General features: G+C 45.2%; 4 protein-coding genes across 4 annotated transcripts; 1 reads left to right on the top strand and 3 right to left on the bottom strand.

The window, feature by feature from the left end:
* Positions 1 to 681: 681 nt before the first annotated feature.
* Positions 682 to 7,273, top strand: C922_01864 (hypothetical protein; the record flags this gene model as incomplete). Its single annotated transcript, XM_008817467.1, has 2 exons — positions 682 to 5,539; positions 5,730 to 7,273. The coding sequence occupies 2 exons, from the start codon at positions 682 to 684 to the stop codon at positions 7,271 to 7,273; spliced, it is 6,402 nt and encodes a 2,133-aa protein (XP_008815689.1).
* Positions 7,274 to 8,318: 1,045 nt separating this feature from the next.
* On the bottom strand, positions 8,319 to 10,602 carry C922_01863 (hypothetical protein; the record flags this gene model as incomplete). The annotated part of the gene is made up of 3 exons (XM_008817466.1): positions 8,319 to 8,734; positions 8,945 to 9,142; positions 9,303 to 10,602. 3 exons carry the CDS (start codon positions 10,600 to 10,602, stop codon positions 8,319 to 8,321), a joined length of 1,914 nt encoding a protein of 637 aa, XP_008815688.1.
* Positions 10,603 to 11,532: 930 nt separating this feature from the next.
* On the bottom strand, positions 11,533 to 14,210 carry C922_01862 (hypothetical protein; the record flags this gene model as incomplete). Its single annotated transcript, XM_008817465.1, has 2 exons — positions 11,533 to 12,399; positions 12,507 to 14,210. The coding sequence occupies 2 exons, from the start codon at positions 14,208 to 14,210 to the stop codon at positions 11,533 to 11,535; spliced, it is 2,571 nt and encodes an 856-aa protein (XP_008815687.1).
* A 1,515-nt stretch (positions 14,211 to 15,725) lies between these two features.
* Positions 15,726 to 19,163, bottom strand: C922_01861 (1-deoxy-D-xylulose-5-phosphate synthase; the record flags this gene model as incomplete). Its single annotated transcript, XM_008817464.1, has 1 exon — positions 15,726 to 19,163. The coding sequence occupies one exon, from the start codon at positions 19,161 to 19,163 to the stop codon at positions 15,726 to 15,728; it is 3,438 nt and encodes a 1,145-aa protein (XP_008815686.1).
* Between the last annotated feature and the right edge of the window lie 88 nt (positions 19,164 to 19,251).

Genomic DNA, 19,251 nt, shown 5'->3' with positions numbered 1-19,251 from the left:
CCCCCATTTGTTACGCCTTTTTAAATAATCCCATTTGTGAAAATAGGAGGTGGGCATTTTTAACCTGAAGGGGGAGGCTAAACAGGGCCATGCCAAAGGGGGGTTTATACTGCTGGGCCTGGTTCTATAAGGTTTACTTTTTCCCCGCCACTTTTGCTACCAAATTTGCAGCATCAAGTATTATATGGTTCGTTCTATAAGGACGCACATGTATACACATATGAGCCTGTGAATACATCAGGATAAGTTCTGTTTGCTTTTTTTTTTTTATTTCCTCCATCCCTGTTTTTTTTTTTTTTTTTGCACGGCCACCCCCCTTGCGTATACACAAAGGGAAGGGAGAACATACCTAACAGCTGCATGGAGAAGAGGGACACGTGCACATGTATATGTAGCTACACAATTTGCGAATAGGTATTTTGTAGGCCAGCGAAAAAGGAAAACATAAGATGGGAGTATGAACCTTTTTATTTTTTTTTTTTCTTGGAGGGGGGGGGCCAACCGCGAGTGTAAACGAAGGCACACGCATGGCACACGCGCAATCTGGAGGGAAAACGTAAAAGCTTACGCTAACGTAACGTTACGTGCACAAGCGCGGGGGACGACAGAAATGTGAAGCCATACGGTGACCCTCGCGTGGACCCATCAGCCAAAATAATTCACAGTTTGAGTCTGAGCAAAATGAATAGCGCAAAGAACCAAATGGTCCCTGTGATGCTCGAGATGCAGACGGCTCAGATGACCCCAGTGAACGGCACAACCAACAACGCGCAGCTGCGCGTAGGGAAGGCAGACATTAACAACATCTACTTGGACATTCTGAATATCCATGACTCGATTGTGAATCATTTAGAGACAATAGTTATTCACGTTTATAACATGGTGGAGAAGTCGCTACGCTGCTCAAGTAGGGAAGACTGCTGTAGAGAATTACACACGGGAGGAGACCCCCTCCTTAGTGGCTCTAGCGATGGCTGTATTAATGTCACCAATGATGAACAGAGTGAGTCAGCTGGAGGCGGTGTTGTTTCTTCCTCAAATGGAACCATGCATACCGAAGGAAAACAACCTTGTACACATGTCGACAGAAACTCACACGTAAAAATAGAACCTGCGGAAGGGAATAGCAGTGGTCGTTCCGAGCATGCCAATGTAGGGCACGGAAGGATGCCAAATAATGAGATGGACAGATTAGTGAACAGTTCGGAAAAGGGCATGACGAATCGAACCCAGGAGGAAAGAACCAACAACTCGGTAAATAAATATATGCATGGAGAATACCACGAAAGGGAAGAAAATATCCCATCGATTAACACTGGAAAGGAGTTGAAGTGCTCCAATGAGCTAGCTAAAATGAAATCCAATTACGATGAGCCAGTAGAGGTGGTCATTAACAAAATGGAGCCCGAGGCAACCAAATGTGAAAAGTTCTATGGGGAGAATACCCACAAGGGTGACAACCCAGACGTAGAGGAAGTGATAAAGGAAAATAAACTAAACCTGAGGAAGAACATTATCCTGTTGGAACTTCTAAAGTACGTCATGGTGCACTCAAATAATTCACAAGGTCATTTCTATAGAGACAAAATAGTAAACCCACAAATGGGAGGTAATAATGACATGCACAAGTTAAGAGGAAATTTTGATTTTTTAAAAATGAACTTAAACTCAGATGAGAGCATCTGCTGTGATCAGAACTTTTGCAATGTGAACTTTTCCAGCGTTAATATTAAGTACCTTAATATTATAAGCTACTACATGGATTTTCTTTCCCCCTTTAATAAGTTTCACAAGGAGAAGCCGATGGGGGAGAAGAAGTTGGCGCAAAGATGCGTCGATGGAGACGTAGATGGACGTGTTGATGGAGACGCAGATGGACAGCTTGAGGAACGCGCACAGCTCACACTTGTGAGGAAGAAACTGGACGATATTGCACTCAATTATGACGACCTCGTCGAGGACATCCTAAAAAACAACAACGTGAACGGTTTTACTGAAAGCTACCTGTACGCTTTGAAGGACAGAATTCTGCAGGGGGAATTTCCCCTCCCGGGAGCAACTGGCATGCATGGGGGAGATGCGGAAAGGCCCAGCAGGATTCTCCTGAGTGGTCTTAAGAGGCAACCAGGGGGGCTTGTAACCCATGGGATGAGTCGACCAAATGGTGATGTGCACAGTGGAAGTTACGTCGGGGGTACTTCCATTGGGAGTGGTACCGTTTTGGCCAGACACGTCCCATACAGCCATTTCGCACATGCCATTGAAAGAGTTAGTGAGCGTCCGAACGGGGACTTCCTGCGTAGTGTGAACCCGTTTCCTGGCGGCAACGCGCAGGAGGGGGAAGTCCCAAATTGGGGTCCTGCCAATGGGACAATGACAAGTATTGCGAGCGTAGCCCATACACCCCGTGGGAACAACCCATTCGGCAAAAAAGCCGTGCATCACAACAGCTTCGTCCCCAAGGGGTATACCTTCACGAACGGAAGAGGGCCCTTCCACAAAGGCAGGAAGAAAAACGGTGATGAGGGGCGAAATGGTGAGGAGAGCCTAAATGCTTACGATAACATAATGTGCGAAAGTACACAGAGTTACCATCATCTCTACAACAACAACGATATCGGAGGTACTTTTAATCACGTCAGCTCCACAGATATGAATTACGCGCACGCAATAGGAGGTCCTCCAGCGGCGGGGATAAAACATTTGGTGAAACAAATTTCGAAGGAACACGCGAAGAATTCAAAGAATCCAATTCGTGATGACACTGTGATGAATTATGATCACTACTCTGCAACGACAATGTACGGACAGGAAAGTAATCTCATTCTGGAAGACAAGTACAACCAAAATGGGAACGATCATTATGAGCAATATTACAAGGGGGGGTATGCAGGCGGGAGAGAAGGCTTAACTAGTTATCCAGGCAATTTTAAGAATGGCATAAAAATGGAAAGCAAAAAAGAACATTTCTTGGAGAGATCGGAAATTGTCACGTACACAGGTCACAACTATTCGAATGATACGAACAATGGAAATGCGTGGGGGAACCACCATGTTGGTACGCTTCATGCGCAGGGAAGGGATCATTACGATGCGAATGACCCGCGTAGATTGCCACCAAGAAGAATCATCCCAAATGAAGGAGAGAGTCAAGATGGCGGTTTTGCCCCTCCTTCTGAGAGGAATATAAAAAATGGAACAAAACTGAAATGCGTCGACGGGGTGGAAGCGTGGCAGAGAGATGCAGAGGGAAGGGAACACCTCGGCGAAGCGAAAAATGGTGAAAAGGAGGAGGACAATGTGCACAATTTGGAGAATTCGAATAATACACATCATTCGCATCATTCAAATCACTCGCACCCTTCGCATGCTCAGAGCGGAAACAGGGAGGCCCGTCGTCACCACGGTGGAGATTCCAGAAGGGACGCAGAAAAGACGCACTCCACAGTCAGGAGCAATAAATATGATAGTAGTTACAACACAAACGACAAGCACTTCTTCAGTGCTACCCCTAGCTTTAATCGCGGGGCAAATTGGGACCGTATCCCAAGCCCAAATGATGATGGTGCATACGCACACGGCCTTAATACCAAGAGTGGTAATCATCACAGTGGAGGCGCATTAAAAAGGACGATGTTTGATGGGCGATTCAACATGCATATGAAAGGAGCAGAGCAGATGGACAATGCTTTCCTAAACAGAGGGGACAAGGACTCCTCGATGGGGAAAATGCCAACAAGTTCTCTCGTCGAGTTACACCACAAAAATGGTGAAGATATTCTGGGTACACAATTTTATCATTATCTGTCGAGGAGCAACAGCCTCAATAGTTACAATAGGCCGAGTCGCTTTTCCTTTTACGTGCACAGCCTTCGGGATGGCTTGCCCACCTGGGACGCGCAAAACCATAGTAGCTGCAGCAACGGAGGCACAAATTATGCGAGCGCTAAAAATAGCCAAAGCAATGATGAGAGTAACGGAAGACACAATAACGACACGGATGGAAGGGGTAGCAATAACAGCGGGGGGTACAGCCAGAGTGGCGGCGCTGGAAACAACGGAATCAGTCGAAGCAATGACAGCGGAAGTAACGATAACGATGGTGATGACGACAAAAATGGGGAGCATCGAAATAGAGGGAAAAAGGATTATTATGATGAGAAGGAAGACGAGGAAGACGAAAATGAAAATCAAAATGACGGACGTGGGAAGGATCAATGTGCCGACCATGCCAATAAAGACATTTTGCAAGATGGTGGAGAAAAACGAACAAGCAATCAGTTTAATATGAACCCGGATGTGTGCGAAGGTGCTCAACATAATGAAGCCAATCAGAGTAATTCTCAAAATCTTGTTGATGATCCTAATGCACATTCGCGGAGGAACGAACGGATGGAATCCTTTCTGGAGAATCACCAAATGATGGAGTCAAGCATAAACGAAGCGAAGTACGAGGGGCATGGGAACAGTTCGGGGGGCCCCAATCGGGCCGGCGTGTCGCAGCGTATAGGCGTAGCTGGCGGTGCGATCAATGTGGACACGGTGAGCAGCCAGCCGAACAGGTCAAACAGGGCGAATCGGACTAGTCAGCATAGGAAACCGAGCCAGCCAAACCAGCCGAACCAGCCGAGCCTCCTTGACAGTCCCCTCTTGGCCAACTCGTGCAACTTCATCCCCTTTGGCGGCCAAGTCAGCTTCCCCCACCCAGCCAACTACGGCCACTATGGGGGGTTCGACAACTTTGGAAACTACGGTGGTTACAGCAACATTGGCGATCGCAATTATGGGGGTTACTCCAACTGTGGCAACTTCTTCAGCTCGTACAGTAACGGCAGGGACGACAGAGAAGTAGCGAGAAGTGCCCTAACGCATAGCATCGCAGAGACGTCAGAGGGGAGAAGTAGAGTCTTGCCGCGAGACGAAGTGAGGATTAGAACCGGTGCAGGTTCTCCTATGGGTACAAATAACCAGGTGAAGTTTCATAACCAAGAAAATAACTGGATGAGCAACGGGATGAACAGCCGGGCGAACAACCCGATAAACAACCCGATGAGCAACGAAATGTACGCCCCGCACACAGACGCAGACAAAAACGGAGGGGAAAGGAACAGACCGAATTGTAAACCCAGCATGGTAAACATGGCTGAGAAAAATGAAAGTATGGAACATGATTTGATTAATTTCACGAACAGTGCATACGTGGATATACACAAAATAATACAAAATGACGATTTGTTGAAAAATGAGTTGTCCGGATTGGAAGAGTCTCTCCAGGTAGCCAACGCAGCGACAAAAGGTAGTAAAAAGAATGCATCGAAATATAACTCCAACGAATTAGAAATTTTAATGATGTATGATAGCTGTAAAAATATGCTTAAGTCGTGCAGCATGTTACGGAGTGAAGAATTAAAAAATGCAGATGGGGATGAGTATCTGGTGAATGAAACGTGCATCCCGCCCAACGTCTTAACAAACAATGACATGATGAGCGATAGTTTGAATGCCGATATAGAGAAAATCATTGATATAATGAGCACAAGTAAGGTGAAAAATAGGGGGGAACAGCACACATGTAGTGCACCCACTATGGATGAAAAATGGAGCGAGGTGGATATAAATATATCATCCTCCATTGTGTTATCCCGAAAGGGGGGGGATACCTCCCCCCCACCCCCAGTTCCATATACTTCAATTTTACTTTTCTTTTTTCCTTTTCTTTTGCGCCAAAGACATGCAGGCAAAAGGCAAAGACAAGAAGCGGAAGCTGAGCTCCATGAGCTCCCCCCCAAACGACCGCACCTTTCCCAACGGGGAGAAGAAGCCAGAATATATGGGGGAAAAGTCCAACTCGAAAAAAATGCCCAGAAACTCAGAAGATAAAAGGAAGAAGTATCAAAAGATGGATATAAGGACACTAAACAAAAATGTCCAGAAAAATAAAGAGGTGTGCAAAAATTGCTACATCCATTATGACAATAGTAAGTCCAGTTATATACTCACGTTCATAAATAGGAAGCAGAAAAAGCAAAGGAAGCTCTTCCCTGTCAATCCAAACGAGAAGGACGAGGCCTACGTCATTCAAATTATGAATTATATTGAGAAGCTAAAGGACCAAGAGAAAATTTTTGGAATTAGTAAAAACGACGAGATGGGGGGTGAGGAGGCTAATGTGTACAGAAGCGAGGGAGGGAAAACAGATGCAGACCGACGTAACTACGACAAAGACCAACCGGTGCAGGAAAAACACATGGCCAGCGAACGATACGCAGGAGGAAACGTGCCAAAGAAAAACGAAATGTGCTCGAACAACCTAAACTTGTTAAACGAAAAAATGAATAACTTTCTCAGTGGCATAAACGACCAGCTGTACATGGATCCCCAGATGAATTTCATCCCAGATCACCTGCCATTTATCCAGAACGTCGGAGCAAATCCCAATGTGAGTCACGTCAATATCTATGACGATGTGAATGCCCCCTCCGGGGTTGATTATATGAACTTTAATTTAGTAAATGATGGGAACTCGTTTGAAAATATGCACCTGATGAACCCATGCACAAACAGCGTCCAGAATGTGAACCCTTTTTTTAAGCTCCACTCCAAGAAGGGGGATTTCTCCACGCGGATGAATGGCCAATATGTGGGGGATATCGTGGGGAACGCCATGGATAATATCGTGGGAGGAGAAGTCAACACAGGGGGACAGAATGTCCATGTCGGGGTGGCCACTGATATGAACAACAACAGTGCCAATTGCAGTAACGTCGGTTCGGGAATGAACAGCCTTGGCGGTCGGCGAGGGAATAAGCTTGCCTGTAACCTCAGCGGGGGCAGCCACAACCGGAGCAGCAACAAGCGGAGCAGCCACAGTCGCAGCAGTCACAACCGCGGGAACCGCAACCCTAACAGCCAGAACCCCGGGAACCACTCAGGCAACACCCCCTTCGCACCGAACGTGTACGAAAACACCATGATGCAGCAGGTGATGAAGAACGTCATCTACCCAGGAGACAATAACCAAGCGATGAATCACCAGAAGGGTCCAAGTAGTGGCAACCCTACCAACTCGAACGACCAATTCAGCCCCATGAATATGTTCACGAATGCAAATTTTTCCAACTACAACCAGAGTAACATGCCTAATAGTTGCGAAAACGAAATGATGCATAACTACAATTCAGTGATGAATGACTACGGAAGCAGCATGCTCGTCGAATCTAACTACGATAGCAACCGTGCCACTGCGGGGGGGCATACCATGCAGCACGAGTGAGAGCACTGTGCGGAACGGAAAAAAGGAGAAGAAGAAGAAGAAAAAAAGGAGCAGTTAACAGATGAGTGGGTCACCACATCTAGATCTCATAAATGTCTACAATGGTTTATAAAATTGTTCTACACGTTGGCAATGTCGAATGAGGGAGTATCCACGCGGCGAGCATTCCCATGATATACGTAATCTCTGCAGCTTCGCTGAAAAGGCAGAAATTTTTTTTAAAAAAGATACCTTCGGGTTATTTTTATCTTCCAAAAAAGAAGAAAAAGAAAAAAAATCGAATTAGAGACCCTTTAACTGTGTCTACTAGTACACATCCCATTTGAAGTTTTGATGTTTATGATTTCCAAAGCAGGCGTGCATTCGCAGCTGCGTTTGCACCTGCATCTGTACTTGCGCAAAATAAGCAACTGAAAAAAAAAATTCCACCAGAGGTTGTTCCCACGGAACAGCTCTGTGGCGAACCAAGGGGTAGGAAGATATGCCCACGCATTTGCTTCCTTTGCATCCCCCGTTACCTATATGTATCCCCTATTAGAGGCATCGAAACGGGAAGGCGCGCGCATGTATTTTTTTTCTTCCTTCCGCGCCCAGCACGAGCAGATGCCATTATGTGTAAATACACACTACTATTTGTGCATCCCTGTTCAGCTCTATTTGTGTGTCCTCTTCTTCCTTTTGGTAGTTGTAATTTTTTTTTTTCGCTGCGCTGTACCAAGCTTGTTACCCACTTTTTATTTTTTATTTCCCATTTGAGTTTTGCTAACATCGTGTGAACTTCTTTTCCCTTTTGGACAATTCGACCCTTTGTTTTTTTGTATAAGAAAATGGGGAGCGCATAAAGATGGAGAAGAGGCCCCTCGTCAGGTTGAAGACCACTTATGACGAAGCCCCATCTGCCAACAATTTTCCACATGGTAAATTTTAAGATCCCCTCCTTGTTTCATCACGACGGACATATGATATCCCCTTCGGGTCGCCGGTGCGAATAGAAAACTTTCATTTCCAGGGGGGGAGGAAGTTATACAAAAGGTCAGAAGTGTCTTCACACCACATGTTCGTACTCTTCGTCGCTTTCGCCGAGCGCATGACATTTGTATTTCTTACTTGCCTTCCCTATTTGTACAATTGGGTTTTTCTTCCTCTGTGTAGGTGGCGCTATCCTTTCCGCGGCAATGGCATCGGTAGAGGCGCCCCCCCCTGGAATGTCTCCCTTCTGACAGGTGTCCCGAAAAAATAACTTGCGCAAATCTTTTATGTAATTCAAATTTTTCCTTTCTTTATTGGCCAAGTAACTGTGGACGTTACTCGCGTTAATGTCATTCGCCTTCTTCAGTGCCATCTCATTCCGGTACTCATTTTCCCGTTCGTTAAGGTAATCATTGAACTGTTGAATCTTCACGTGGTCTTTGTTCTCCGTTATTTTCATGTTCACTAGGTCGATGTCGATGTTTATGTCGTCTGGGGGGAGATTCGATGGGGGAAGATTCGATAAGGAAGTATTCACCCGTTAAAGGTGAATAATGTAATGTTCGCATCCTGCACTATACTACGCGACAACGTTGTGGAAGGGTAGTCCGTCCACCTAGGAAGACTGACTTGGAGGCATTCCTTAATACGCCCCTCCACAAAGACGGAAAAGGGTGAGTAGAGTAAAAGCTTTCTGCTTACCATACTTCTTCCCAAAAATCTCGTAGTACTTGTCTATTATTTCATTTTTTATTTCATCGTCATAATTGGAAAAATGTACATTGGGGTTATTAAACTCCTTTTTGATGTCATCCTCGAACCAGTCAATGCTGTCATCTATTATTTTTGTGTGTTCCTCGTTGAGTGAATTTCTCAGCATTTTGTCCCTCAGGTTGAAGGCTGTAAAGAAGGGGGGGAAGCGCACAAAGTTGTGGAGTGCCAGCAGGGTTCACTCAATCAGGGTACAGAAGGGGGGGTAGAAGCTGCTAATGCGAATAGTGTAGCCCATGGACACATTCGAGAGGGCCCCTTTTGCAAATCTGCACTTATTTTGAGCTACCTTTCTTGAGAAAGGCATTACTAGGATCGAAGTAATTTTTGTAGAGAAAGGGGTTGGAGTCTTTCATCGTTGCAAGGATCTTCTTGTAGGCATCTTCACCATTCTCTGTCGGGGTAAACAGATTGTTAATCAGAGTCGAATCGTACAATATGTTCCCACAAAAAAGGCACTGTCTATATTTTATTTTCGTGCAGTAAATCTTCCCGCATAGTAAGCAGTTGGCATATATCTGATGGCTGCTCCCATTGCATGTACAAATATGTGTGTTTTTTTTTTTTTTTTTTTCTTTTTTCTGTTCCTCCTTTTCGTACTCGTTCTGCTCGTCACTTTTGGCCTGGTCATTTTCGATGAAATCTATAACTGTCTTCAATGAGTAGGAGTTTTCCTTCATGTTGAAGAAGGCGAAGTAGTCACTTTCGGAATTCCCCTTCCGGTTCGTCGTGGACTTTGTTTGGTCGTCCTCTAACTGGGTGCGACCGTCTTCATGCCCATGCTCCACCACTTCGAATTTTGTTGCGCCCTTCCGTTGGTTTACCTTCCCTTGGGCTTCTTTCCACTTTTGTGATTCTTCCTTTTGGGGGGTTACCCCATTTGGCTTATCACCATTCGGGGAGTGATCGCCCCGTTTGCTGTTTTTCTCTTTGTTCACTTTTGTCGATGCTTTTTTTGGCCCCGTCTCGTCTGCCAACCTTACTGCCGCATCGAGGGGGTGCTCCCCACCATGGGTGGTAGCATCGTTGGTGCTTGACCCCGGTTCATGCTCATTTTGGTCTCCTTCCATTTGTCCGACCCTTTTTACCTTCCTAAGACCCTCTCTATTAGGGAGGACCTTTCCATGTTTATCCTCACTGGGAATCACTCTGTTTGTTCCTTTCCTGCTAGGATGAACATCTTCCCTCTTAAAAACCTCCTCGAAGTAGCTGTTGATGGTTTTCCCTTCTACCACGTTGCCAGGTGGGCCATTCCCTGCGATAGAGCCATGGTTGGTAGTAGTCTTCCCATATGAGACGCCCCCCTGTGTTGCCCTACCAACCGAGTCGTCCTCACTAGAGCATATAAACTTCTTCTTGTCTTCTACCAAATCTAGGGTAAACTTTTGCACAGTGCTGAGGGAGCACTTTTCATTTCTTCCATTTTCGTAAAACGATTCATTGAGGAGGTAAATGGATCCATACAAGTCATACGACTTACAGTTGAGGATAGATTTAATGTAACTGGGATCGAGTTCTTCATTTTTCAGATTAAAAAATTTGATGATTTTCCTCCTTATATGGTTTGCGTACTTATCTTTTTCATCCATAGTTATCTGTTTGGGGGCACCATTCTTTCCGTTTTCGTGCAGGGCTGCATCCTTCCCCTTTCTCCGGCGTGTTTTTCTACACGAAAGCGCGGTTGCTCTTACATTAGGGAAAGGTTACAAAGTATGTACAGGGGATGCGAGTTTGTTCCTCCTTCCCCAGGGTGTCACAGAGGTGAATGGAATGGACAAAGCAAGTTTGTAAAAAAAAAAAAAAAGAAAGTTGACACATAAAAATGGTACACGTCAAATGTTACAAGCTCTACGCAGACTTTGGTACTTAACAGCGTGACATTGTTCCTTTTGCCTTGGATGTTGCTCCGGGCGGGATGAATAATACTCCCCTTTATGGTGATGGCAAGAAGGGGAAAACAAAACGGAAAGTGGAAAAACGCAGAGAAATAAGCGCAGTTGCACTCCAGTGGCGCACGTTATTGCTTCGCCAGGGGAGCTGGGTGCCATTTTTTTTTTTTTTTCTTGTTACTGTGCCTGCGAAAGGGGTGAAAAAAAGGGAACAAAAGAACACCTTACGATTAGCGGTGGATGACCTGATGATGACCTAAAAGAGACCTGATGCGGGTGGTACACAACAAGAAACGGACGGATACATGACCTGAGCATTTTTCGTGCTTCTATTGCGGTTCGCCGCCCCCGTTGCTACAATGTCACTGCTTTGATTTCTCACCCTTCCGCTTTTTCGTGGCTGATCGAAGTTGAACTGTGCAGCCTGTCTCGCGTCGCAACTGCGCGCGAGGAGGGCAGCGAGTGGGGGGCACAAAAAAGGTTAGCAGCAAGTAGGGGGCACAGAACAGGTGAGCAGACAAAATGGACGAAGCGAAAATGGGCGAAACAAACAAGGGGGGATTAATAAAACAAACAAATTGGGGCGTCCAAGACGAGATGGCACAAGGGGGAGGGAGGAAGCGCCCCAAGTCACGCCTTGAGCAGAATGGAAAACCAACCATTGAAGGTCTTCTTCCGGTTGTTGCCACACACAATGTTCTTCAAATTTGTGAGCGAATTCAAAATGAAAATGCTGCGGTCACTATTCTTTTGCTCATTAAGATATGCGAGAATGTGCCGTTCGTACGAGCAGAGGAGATGCCTAAACTGCAAGAAGTGCAGATTGACTAAATCATTGTCGCTCTGTTTCTTGGCGATGATGTTCTTCATGGAGTTAATTTTTGCAGTAAGGCTGCTTAATTTATCATTTGTGTCTACATTCGCGTAAAATATGTCCTTAGCCAAAAATAGCGTTTCTGTAATTTTCTCCTCCGCTAGATAGTTGCTGTTGAAGGAGAGCAGTATGAGGACATCATTTGCTCCCAGATTTTCGTAAATGTTCTCAATGTTTTGGCTTAATTTTTTTACAATGGCACTTGCTTCAACTCTGGTGGGAACTTGGAATAGCTCACCATTTGCATCGACTTTGAAATTTTCCTCCTTGGCATTTTTTACACAAGTGTAAATTTTTCGATTGCACAGATTTTCGTACTCTCTTAATATGAGTAGGTAATTTTTTATTTTATTTTTATTTTTGATATTCATGATTACGTTTTCTACACACTCGTCGTCATTTTCGCATGGACAGTGGAAGCAGTTTTTTAGAAATTGCTTGGGCAGCTTCTCCTCTATGTATTCGTTCTTCGCGTCATATATGCACAGGTTCTTCTCATACTTGTGGCTCACGCTGCCGTTGTATATGATGCTTCCCTTCACGTTGGTGAAGTTATCCGGGTTAAGGAAGCCGGGCAGAGGCTGGTACTGGTAGAGGGGATCGGCCGTGTCAAACTCGCTCATCTGCGGGGGGAGGGGGGCGGAAAGAGTGGCATGAGTGGGGAGAAAAAGCGGGTCACACAAATGCGCAACACTGACGAAGGATTGACGGGACACAATCGCGGCGGTACCTTCTTCAGCGCGAGGAACATGCTTATCTTCGCGTCGTCAATCGAGTTGTGCCCCTTTTCTCGCTTCATAGTGATGCCCAAGTGGCGCTGGCACAGGTTAAACAAAGAGGGCTTCAAAAAGCAGTAGGCTGAGTTAGAGTAAACCACGGAAGTGTCAATGACGTGGTCGTGGTGAATTCTCAGTGCGTGAAAATCATTCTCTAGGGAGTGTCCAATTAAAATGGATTTTTTATTAAAAATTTTTTTCAAATTTTCCTGTACATCTTTCAATTTTGTATGCACATTTTGCAGTGTACTTTCACTTATGCCCGAGTAGGGAGTTAAGTAGTTTGTGATTTGATTGTCCGGCACGACATACGAGTCGTAGACTATGTTCATGTACGCATCGACAACCGTAATTTTGGTGAGCTCTTTTTTTTTATTTATCGTTTCGCACATCTCGCAGTCGATGCTGTAAATGTTGTCTAGGTCGAACTGGACGGGCGGTTGGCACTTGGGGGAATTGGAGCCGTTGGGGGCATTAGAGCAGCTGGCATCATCTCGTCCTTCGTTGGTGATTCCACTCCGACCGCCTTCCTCACTCGAAGTCCTGAGCCCTCCATTCACCTCCCCATTTTGCAGAGGCACGTCGGTGGCCCCGTCTCCATTTCCGTTCTCTCCTCCGTTTAAAATTTCGTCCTTCTGGTGTTTCTCCTCATCGGACTCGTTTAGCGACTCCGTTTTTTCCTTTTCCTTTGGATCACTTGCTTGGGTACGTTGCCCCTTTTTTTTTTGTGGTGCCTTTTGGGAGGCCCTAAGGAGCTTCTCCAACACCTGGGCATACATCGTTATATGTTCCTCGGTGAAGATATTTTTCGTCTCTTCAATGGGCTGTTCCGAGTCTGTGGTTTCCCCATTTGGGTGTTTCCCCTGTGGTGAGGCACCTACCGGTTCTGTGACAGGTAAGGTCGTCTTGTCAGAATGTGCTAATCCATCTGGGATGCCATTCCGATCAGGACTGATACTGGTGGTGGTATTCATTGTCTTGTTTAAATAGGATCGCATGTCGGTTATTCCTTTGTCCACCTTCACATATTCAATGTTTTCGAAACTAAGGTACTCTTCACAGTTCTTTTTTGGGTACCTATTCAGCAGCATCTGCTCATTGTTAAGTAAATAATTTTCGATGTAGAAGGTATCCCCGGGGGAGTTATAATTTGTTCCTTTATTTTTCATCACGGGCACACTTAGCGCTTTTAAAATTAAACTGCTGTAATTATTTTTAAAACAATTTTCGGTGTATATTTTCCTAAAGTTGTTGTTCCTCTGCAGTTTGGAAAAAACACCGCTGGCAGAAATGTCCCTTATGAACCAACTGGACAAGTTTGGGACTATCACTACGATTAAATTATTTACGCAATCACTATTTTTCACGATAAACAGGTCATTTTTGTGAACAAATTTTTCGATCCGGAGGTTTATGATAAAATTGTGAATATCTTTCAGGTATATATTTCTGTTCCCATAAAAGAGGATGTTCAATTTTCTATTCGGGTCATTTGGTCTATGCGTCTTTTTCGCCGCCCCTTTCGTCGCCACGTTCTCCGCCACATTCTCGGACGCTCCCTCCGTTTTTTTCCTCTTCGTGTTCTGCGTCTTATGGTCACTGTCGGCACTGTTTCCGTTCAGGGGAATTTTCACTTGGTTGCTTCTTTTATGCCTCATCTCTTTTTTGGGGGGGAGCGTCTTTTTTTACTCGTGATGATGATGCTGGTGTGGCGGTGGCCTCGCTTCCTTTCCAGTTAGGTGTTTCCTCTCTACTGTAAGTCGCACGTCCTGGTGCTTCCCCCGTTGGAATAAAAATTTACCTGTACAACTGGCGCGAGATTGTGTGGCGGAAGGGGGGTGGATGCATTGGTCTGCTCATGTGCTTTTATATGTGCATAGCGTGACTGCAGTTAGATTCACGTGGGCTAACTTATGCGCGCGGTGCGCGTTAGTGTGACTGCTGAGAGTGAGCTGTCCTGGTGTGATGTGGGCAATGGGTTCCCCCCCCTGCATTTGCATCAAATGGAGATGACGTTACAAAGGAGGTAGCACTGCGGTGAAACTGTTGCAAAGCTCCAACGAACCTTCACTTAAAGTGTGTCCACCGTCAACGCGACGAGGCAGGCTCGTTATGGAACCCCTTCTCAAAATTACATCTCTTTTTTGTTCCTCCAAAAATACAATTATTGCATTCGTCTGTTTCAAGTGCATCGGCAAGAAGCGTTTTTAAAGTGTGATGAGCCACTGCAAGCCAGTTGTTGGGGGGGAAACGGACTTGCATCCTTGCGCAGAGTACAATCCAATATAGCGTTTGCCCAGAGCCAGCAGCCTCTTATACAATAATGCACGTAACTTTTTTATGGGCATTATATTTTACGGGCAAAATAATCGCCACTGGGTTTTTGGCGGCTGCTCCAGAGTAGGCGCGGGGAAAAGAAGTACCCTACGCCTGCTACCACGATTGTGATAAGTGTGAATGGATTGCCATTTTATGCTTAAAATTGCTTCCTTTTAATATTATTTTTTTTTTTAAGGTTGCGCGGACGGAGCTGCCGCTCTTGCGATCCGTTCGTTTTGGTCGGCGGGTTGGTTCAAAAAAAGGGAAAAAAAAAGCACAGCACAGGAAAAAAAAAAACATAAATACATACATACATGAATACATAAATACATACATGCATACATAATACATATATACATGCCTAGCGGCATAGCAACGTACGCGTACGTCCCTTCAAATCTGATTTGCAACGCCCCCCTGCGTGAAAACGAATCCGCTTTTGAGATAGTCCCCACAAGGGTCCTTCATCCCGAACTAGGAATCCGCAACAAAGTGTTTACACCCAGCACAGCATGCTGGTGGAAAGGCTCTGAAAAGTTTGCACGATCATTTCGACATGCAAAAGGCGTTTTGTGGTGAATGTAAGGGCGTAGGAGAAAATACGCCTCTATTGCTTATCGGAAGTGGAGAAAGACCACTCCCCCGATTTGCAAACCTCTGACCATTTAACCGGGGTAGCCTTATCGATACATTTTCACAATTGGGATACGTCACCCACTGGTAGAGCAAGTCGGCATGAAGGCCAACTATCCATACGATGCGCTGCCGATACTTACTCAGATGCATACGACGCCAGCATGAAGGAGCTGTGATCAGAGTTTCCCTAAAAGCAATACATGGAATCGGAACAAAACTCAATTGGACACCGACACTTCTCCTTGCAAGAAACTCTTTATTCTGTTCTGTAAGCTACAAGAATCCATTTTTACATCAACGTGCTGCTCCATATACGTGGCGTGTTCAATGGGATGATTGGGTAGGTAAATATTATGAACAGACAACTGGTGCCTGGAAATGTAATTCTTCTCTATTAGGTAGTTATTGAAGTGGGTTGAAAATCCACCTACAGTGTTGTCCTCGTAGGTAATGTGTACGTCATGTTTATTCTCCTCAATGACGTAATCTATTATTCTTTTATCCATTGGGTTTAGGAAAATCATGTCAATAATTGAGAAGGAGAATTTGCTGGAGAGAAAATGATCCTTTTCGATTTCTTCGATCGCGTTGAGCACATTGAATAGCATACTGCCCATGTTAAAAATGGCCACTTTGTTTTTGCCCCCTTGGCTTGGTTTTTTTTCCTCTCGGGTCATTTTGATAATTCGCGCCTTTCCGAAGAATGTTTGCATATCATCGTTGGGGGGATTTTCCCCGGTGTTTGGCCCTTCCCGTCCCACTTCGCCGCTTCGCCATATGTCGTCGCCTCGCCCTACGTTTTCACCGCCCTGGGGCTGCACCCCGATGCGGAAATACCGCTGCAGGTACTCCTCCGTGAAGGTGTTAATCCTGGGGAGGCGAACAAACACAGATCGGTTCACATCGTGGTAGCAAAATTTGAGGGCCTTCTTCAAGTCCACTTGGTTGCTCGGAGATATAATGCATGCGTTGTTCAAGGCACCCAAAAGAGTAAGGTCGTAGATTCCTTGGTGGGTAGCTCCATCCTCGCCGATTAAGCCACTCCTACCGACAATAACCTTTAACGGGACCTTCTGCAAATTCAGGTCGTGTATTATTTGATCATATGCTCTTTGCATAAATGTAGAATAAATGCTCAGATGAATTTTTAAGGATTTATTCATGGCCATGGCTGTTGCGAAGGTTACTGCGTGCTGCTCTGCGATCCCGACGTCGTATACATTATTGGGGTACTTCTCGCTGATCTTTACTAATCCGGACCCCCCTAGCATGGCTGGGGAAATGAAGATGATATTTTTATCTCGCTCCAAATAGGTTAGCATTTCTTCTGTGTACACATCTGTGAAGGTTTTCTTGGAGAACATCTTATCCTGTTGTGCTGTCCCGGAGTTACATTTGCCACCGTGCGTTCTATCACTCTGGTCATGGGGGCTGGGTCCTGGAGAAGCAACATCCCTCCCATCGGAGCTCAGCGTATCCACATTGAACGGAAAAATTTCATTCTTCTTAATAGAATGCATCACAGTTATCGGGGCCCTCGTGTTTATAAACTCACTGGTCTTGCTAGTACAGACATGCAATACAGTGGCTCTCTTCATATTGCCCTCTTTAAAGGACGACAACGTGTTGAAGAGGGCTTCTGTGTTGTTTCCGTTTTGGACTTGCACATAGTCGTAGTTCAAATTTTCGAAAATGTTGTTCTTTCCGCTACCAGTGGAATGGTGGCTGTCTCCTTCTCCACTTCTGCTTGTGAGAAAGCTGCGCAGATGGTCAGAGATGGAGCCGATTGGTCGATGCCCCGAGATGCTGGGTGCATTAGTGGGCAGAGAGACCTGCCCATTGTCATTATAAATAATTAGCACTTTGGAATTTAAAAAAGAAATGTAATTTAGAGCTTCGAGTGCCATACCACCGGTTAGGCCCCCGTCCCCAATGATGGCAATATGCACTTTGTTCAAATGATCAACTGAGTTATTTCGACCAGGGTAGGCACTCTTCTGTGTGGTCCCTCCTCCATTCGGATGACCCGCATGATGATTCTGCCCTGCATGGATTGTGTCCCCTTCACCAGGTTGGATAAAAGAGATATTTTTTTTCTCTTCATCTGGGTGTGCTTCTTTCTCTTCCGATTGAGCGATGCTTCTCTTCTGAGATATCTGCCAGTCGGCTTCGTAAAATCCCTGGATTGCACTCAGTGCAGTGGAGCTATGTCCGGCCCCAAACTTGTCGTAGGTGCTTTCAAAAGTGTTTAAAAATCCACATATTCCCTTCTTCTGTCTTAGCGACAAAAAAAGCAACTTCCTCCCCGTGAGTATTTTGTGAACGTAAGCCTGATGTCCAATGTCGTAGATCACGTCTTCATGGGGTTGATCAAACAGGTACAGTAACAGAAGCTGCACCTCTAGCAAGCTAAGCCCAGCAGAAAAATGACCACCAGTTATATTAACCATGAAGAAAATAAACATTTTTAATTCGTGAGCCAGAAGAGGGAGGTACTCCTTCTTCAATTTTTTCAAATCACTTGGATTGTTGATTAAATTTAGTAGAGGTAAATAACTTAGGATTTTGAGAATCTTCTTGATGTTCTTCCTTCCGTAGTAATCTTTACTAATGTTGTTTATTAGGACTCCATTTCTTTGGAACTCCTCTCGGATTAGTTTCTCAAATTGGTGATCATCATATTTGTCTACCTCCAAAGCGACGCTCTTCTCCGTCGGTTCAATGAAGAACAACTGTTCATAATTTTCGGGGACATCCCTATGTACGTATAATTTAACTATATGGTTATAAATTTCCTCGCCATATGTATCTTTGTACTTTTTCACATCTATGTAGCTGTTTATTTGATCAAAGAGGGCATTCAAATTGGTGGGGTCCTTAACATCATCGCTCTTTTCATTCCCACCTGTGAGTTGTGGCTCTCTCCCGGTTTGTCTATCCTCGTTCTTGACGCTGAACAGCTTCTTTCCTAGAGTCGCAGTGGTGGAGTAGTCCCCCGGTGGGTTACCTTCACAGGTGTGTAAAAAGGTCGCCTTCCCGGTGATAAAACCGTCCCCCTTTCTCAGGCCATACTTCTGCAACTTCTTCAATTGCTTTAACTGCCTCAACTGCTTCAAATTGGTGTAATTTATGAAGAACACATTCAGTGGTTTAGGAGTGGGTGCGTGTCTCGAGCTACCACTGATTCCACCACGTGAATTTTGATTTGCGTTAGCGGAGTAGCGGTATCCATTCTGTATGCACCATTGTGTAGCTCCCTTAAGGCTATCTATGCTTTGGTCATCATGAGGGGGGTTCTTCCCTTCTTGTACTGCTCTTTCTTGTCGTACCCTTTCTGCTTCCACCTCATTGCAATGCCTCCCCCTGAGACAGATCTCATTTTTTATTTTTAATTGATTCCACTGTGTAGCATCACGCTTGAGCAGCCTGCCACTATTGCCATTCGGGTCATACCCAGAGATGCCAAAAAAGCAGGGAAAGCTGTCCTTAAAAAATTTACACAAATAATGCTTTTTCGTGGTAATCCTGTTTAACTGCTTCAGGTACTTGACGTTTCTACTTACTTCGCATTTGCCGCTGGTGGCGTTTAAACTGACATACATGGAGGTGATGATCAGTGCGAACAAAAACAGGAGAGAAGACGTTACCATTAGCATGGTGGTAAGTCACTGCATCATATGGTAGGCGGGCGGGCGGAACTGCGTCAAATCGATGCTTGTGCCGCGTCAAATCGATGTTTCCGCC

The sequence above is a fragment of the Plasmodium inui genome (assembly GCF_000524495.1).
Source record: "Plasmodium inui San Antonio 1 unplaced genomic scaffold supercont1.6, whole genome shotgun sequence".
NCBI lineage: Eukaryota > Apicomplexa > Aconoidasida > Haemosporida > Plasmodiidae > Plasmodium > Plasmodium inui.
The sequence above is the reverse complement of the archived record's forward strand: the minus strand, read 5'-3'. Positions and strand labels throughout refer to the sequence as shown.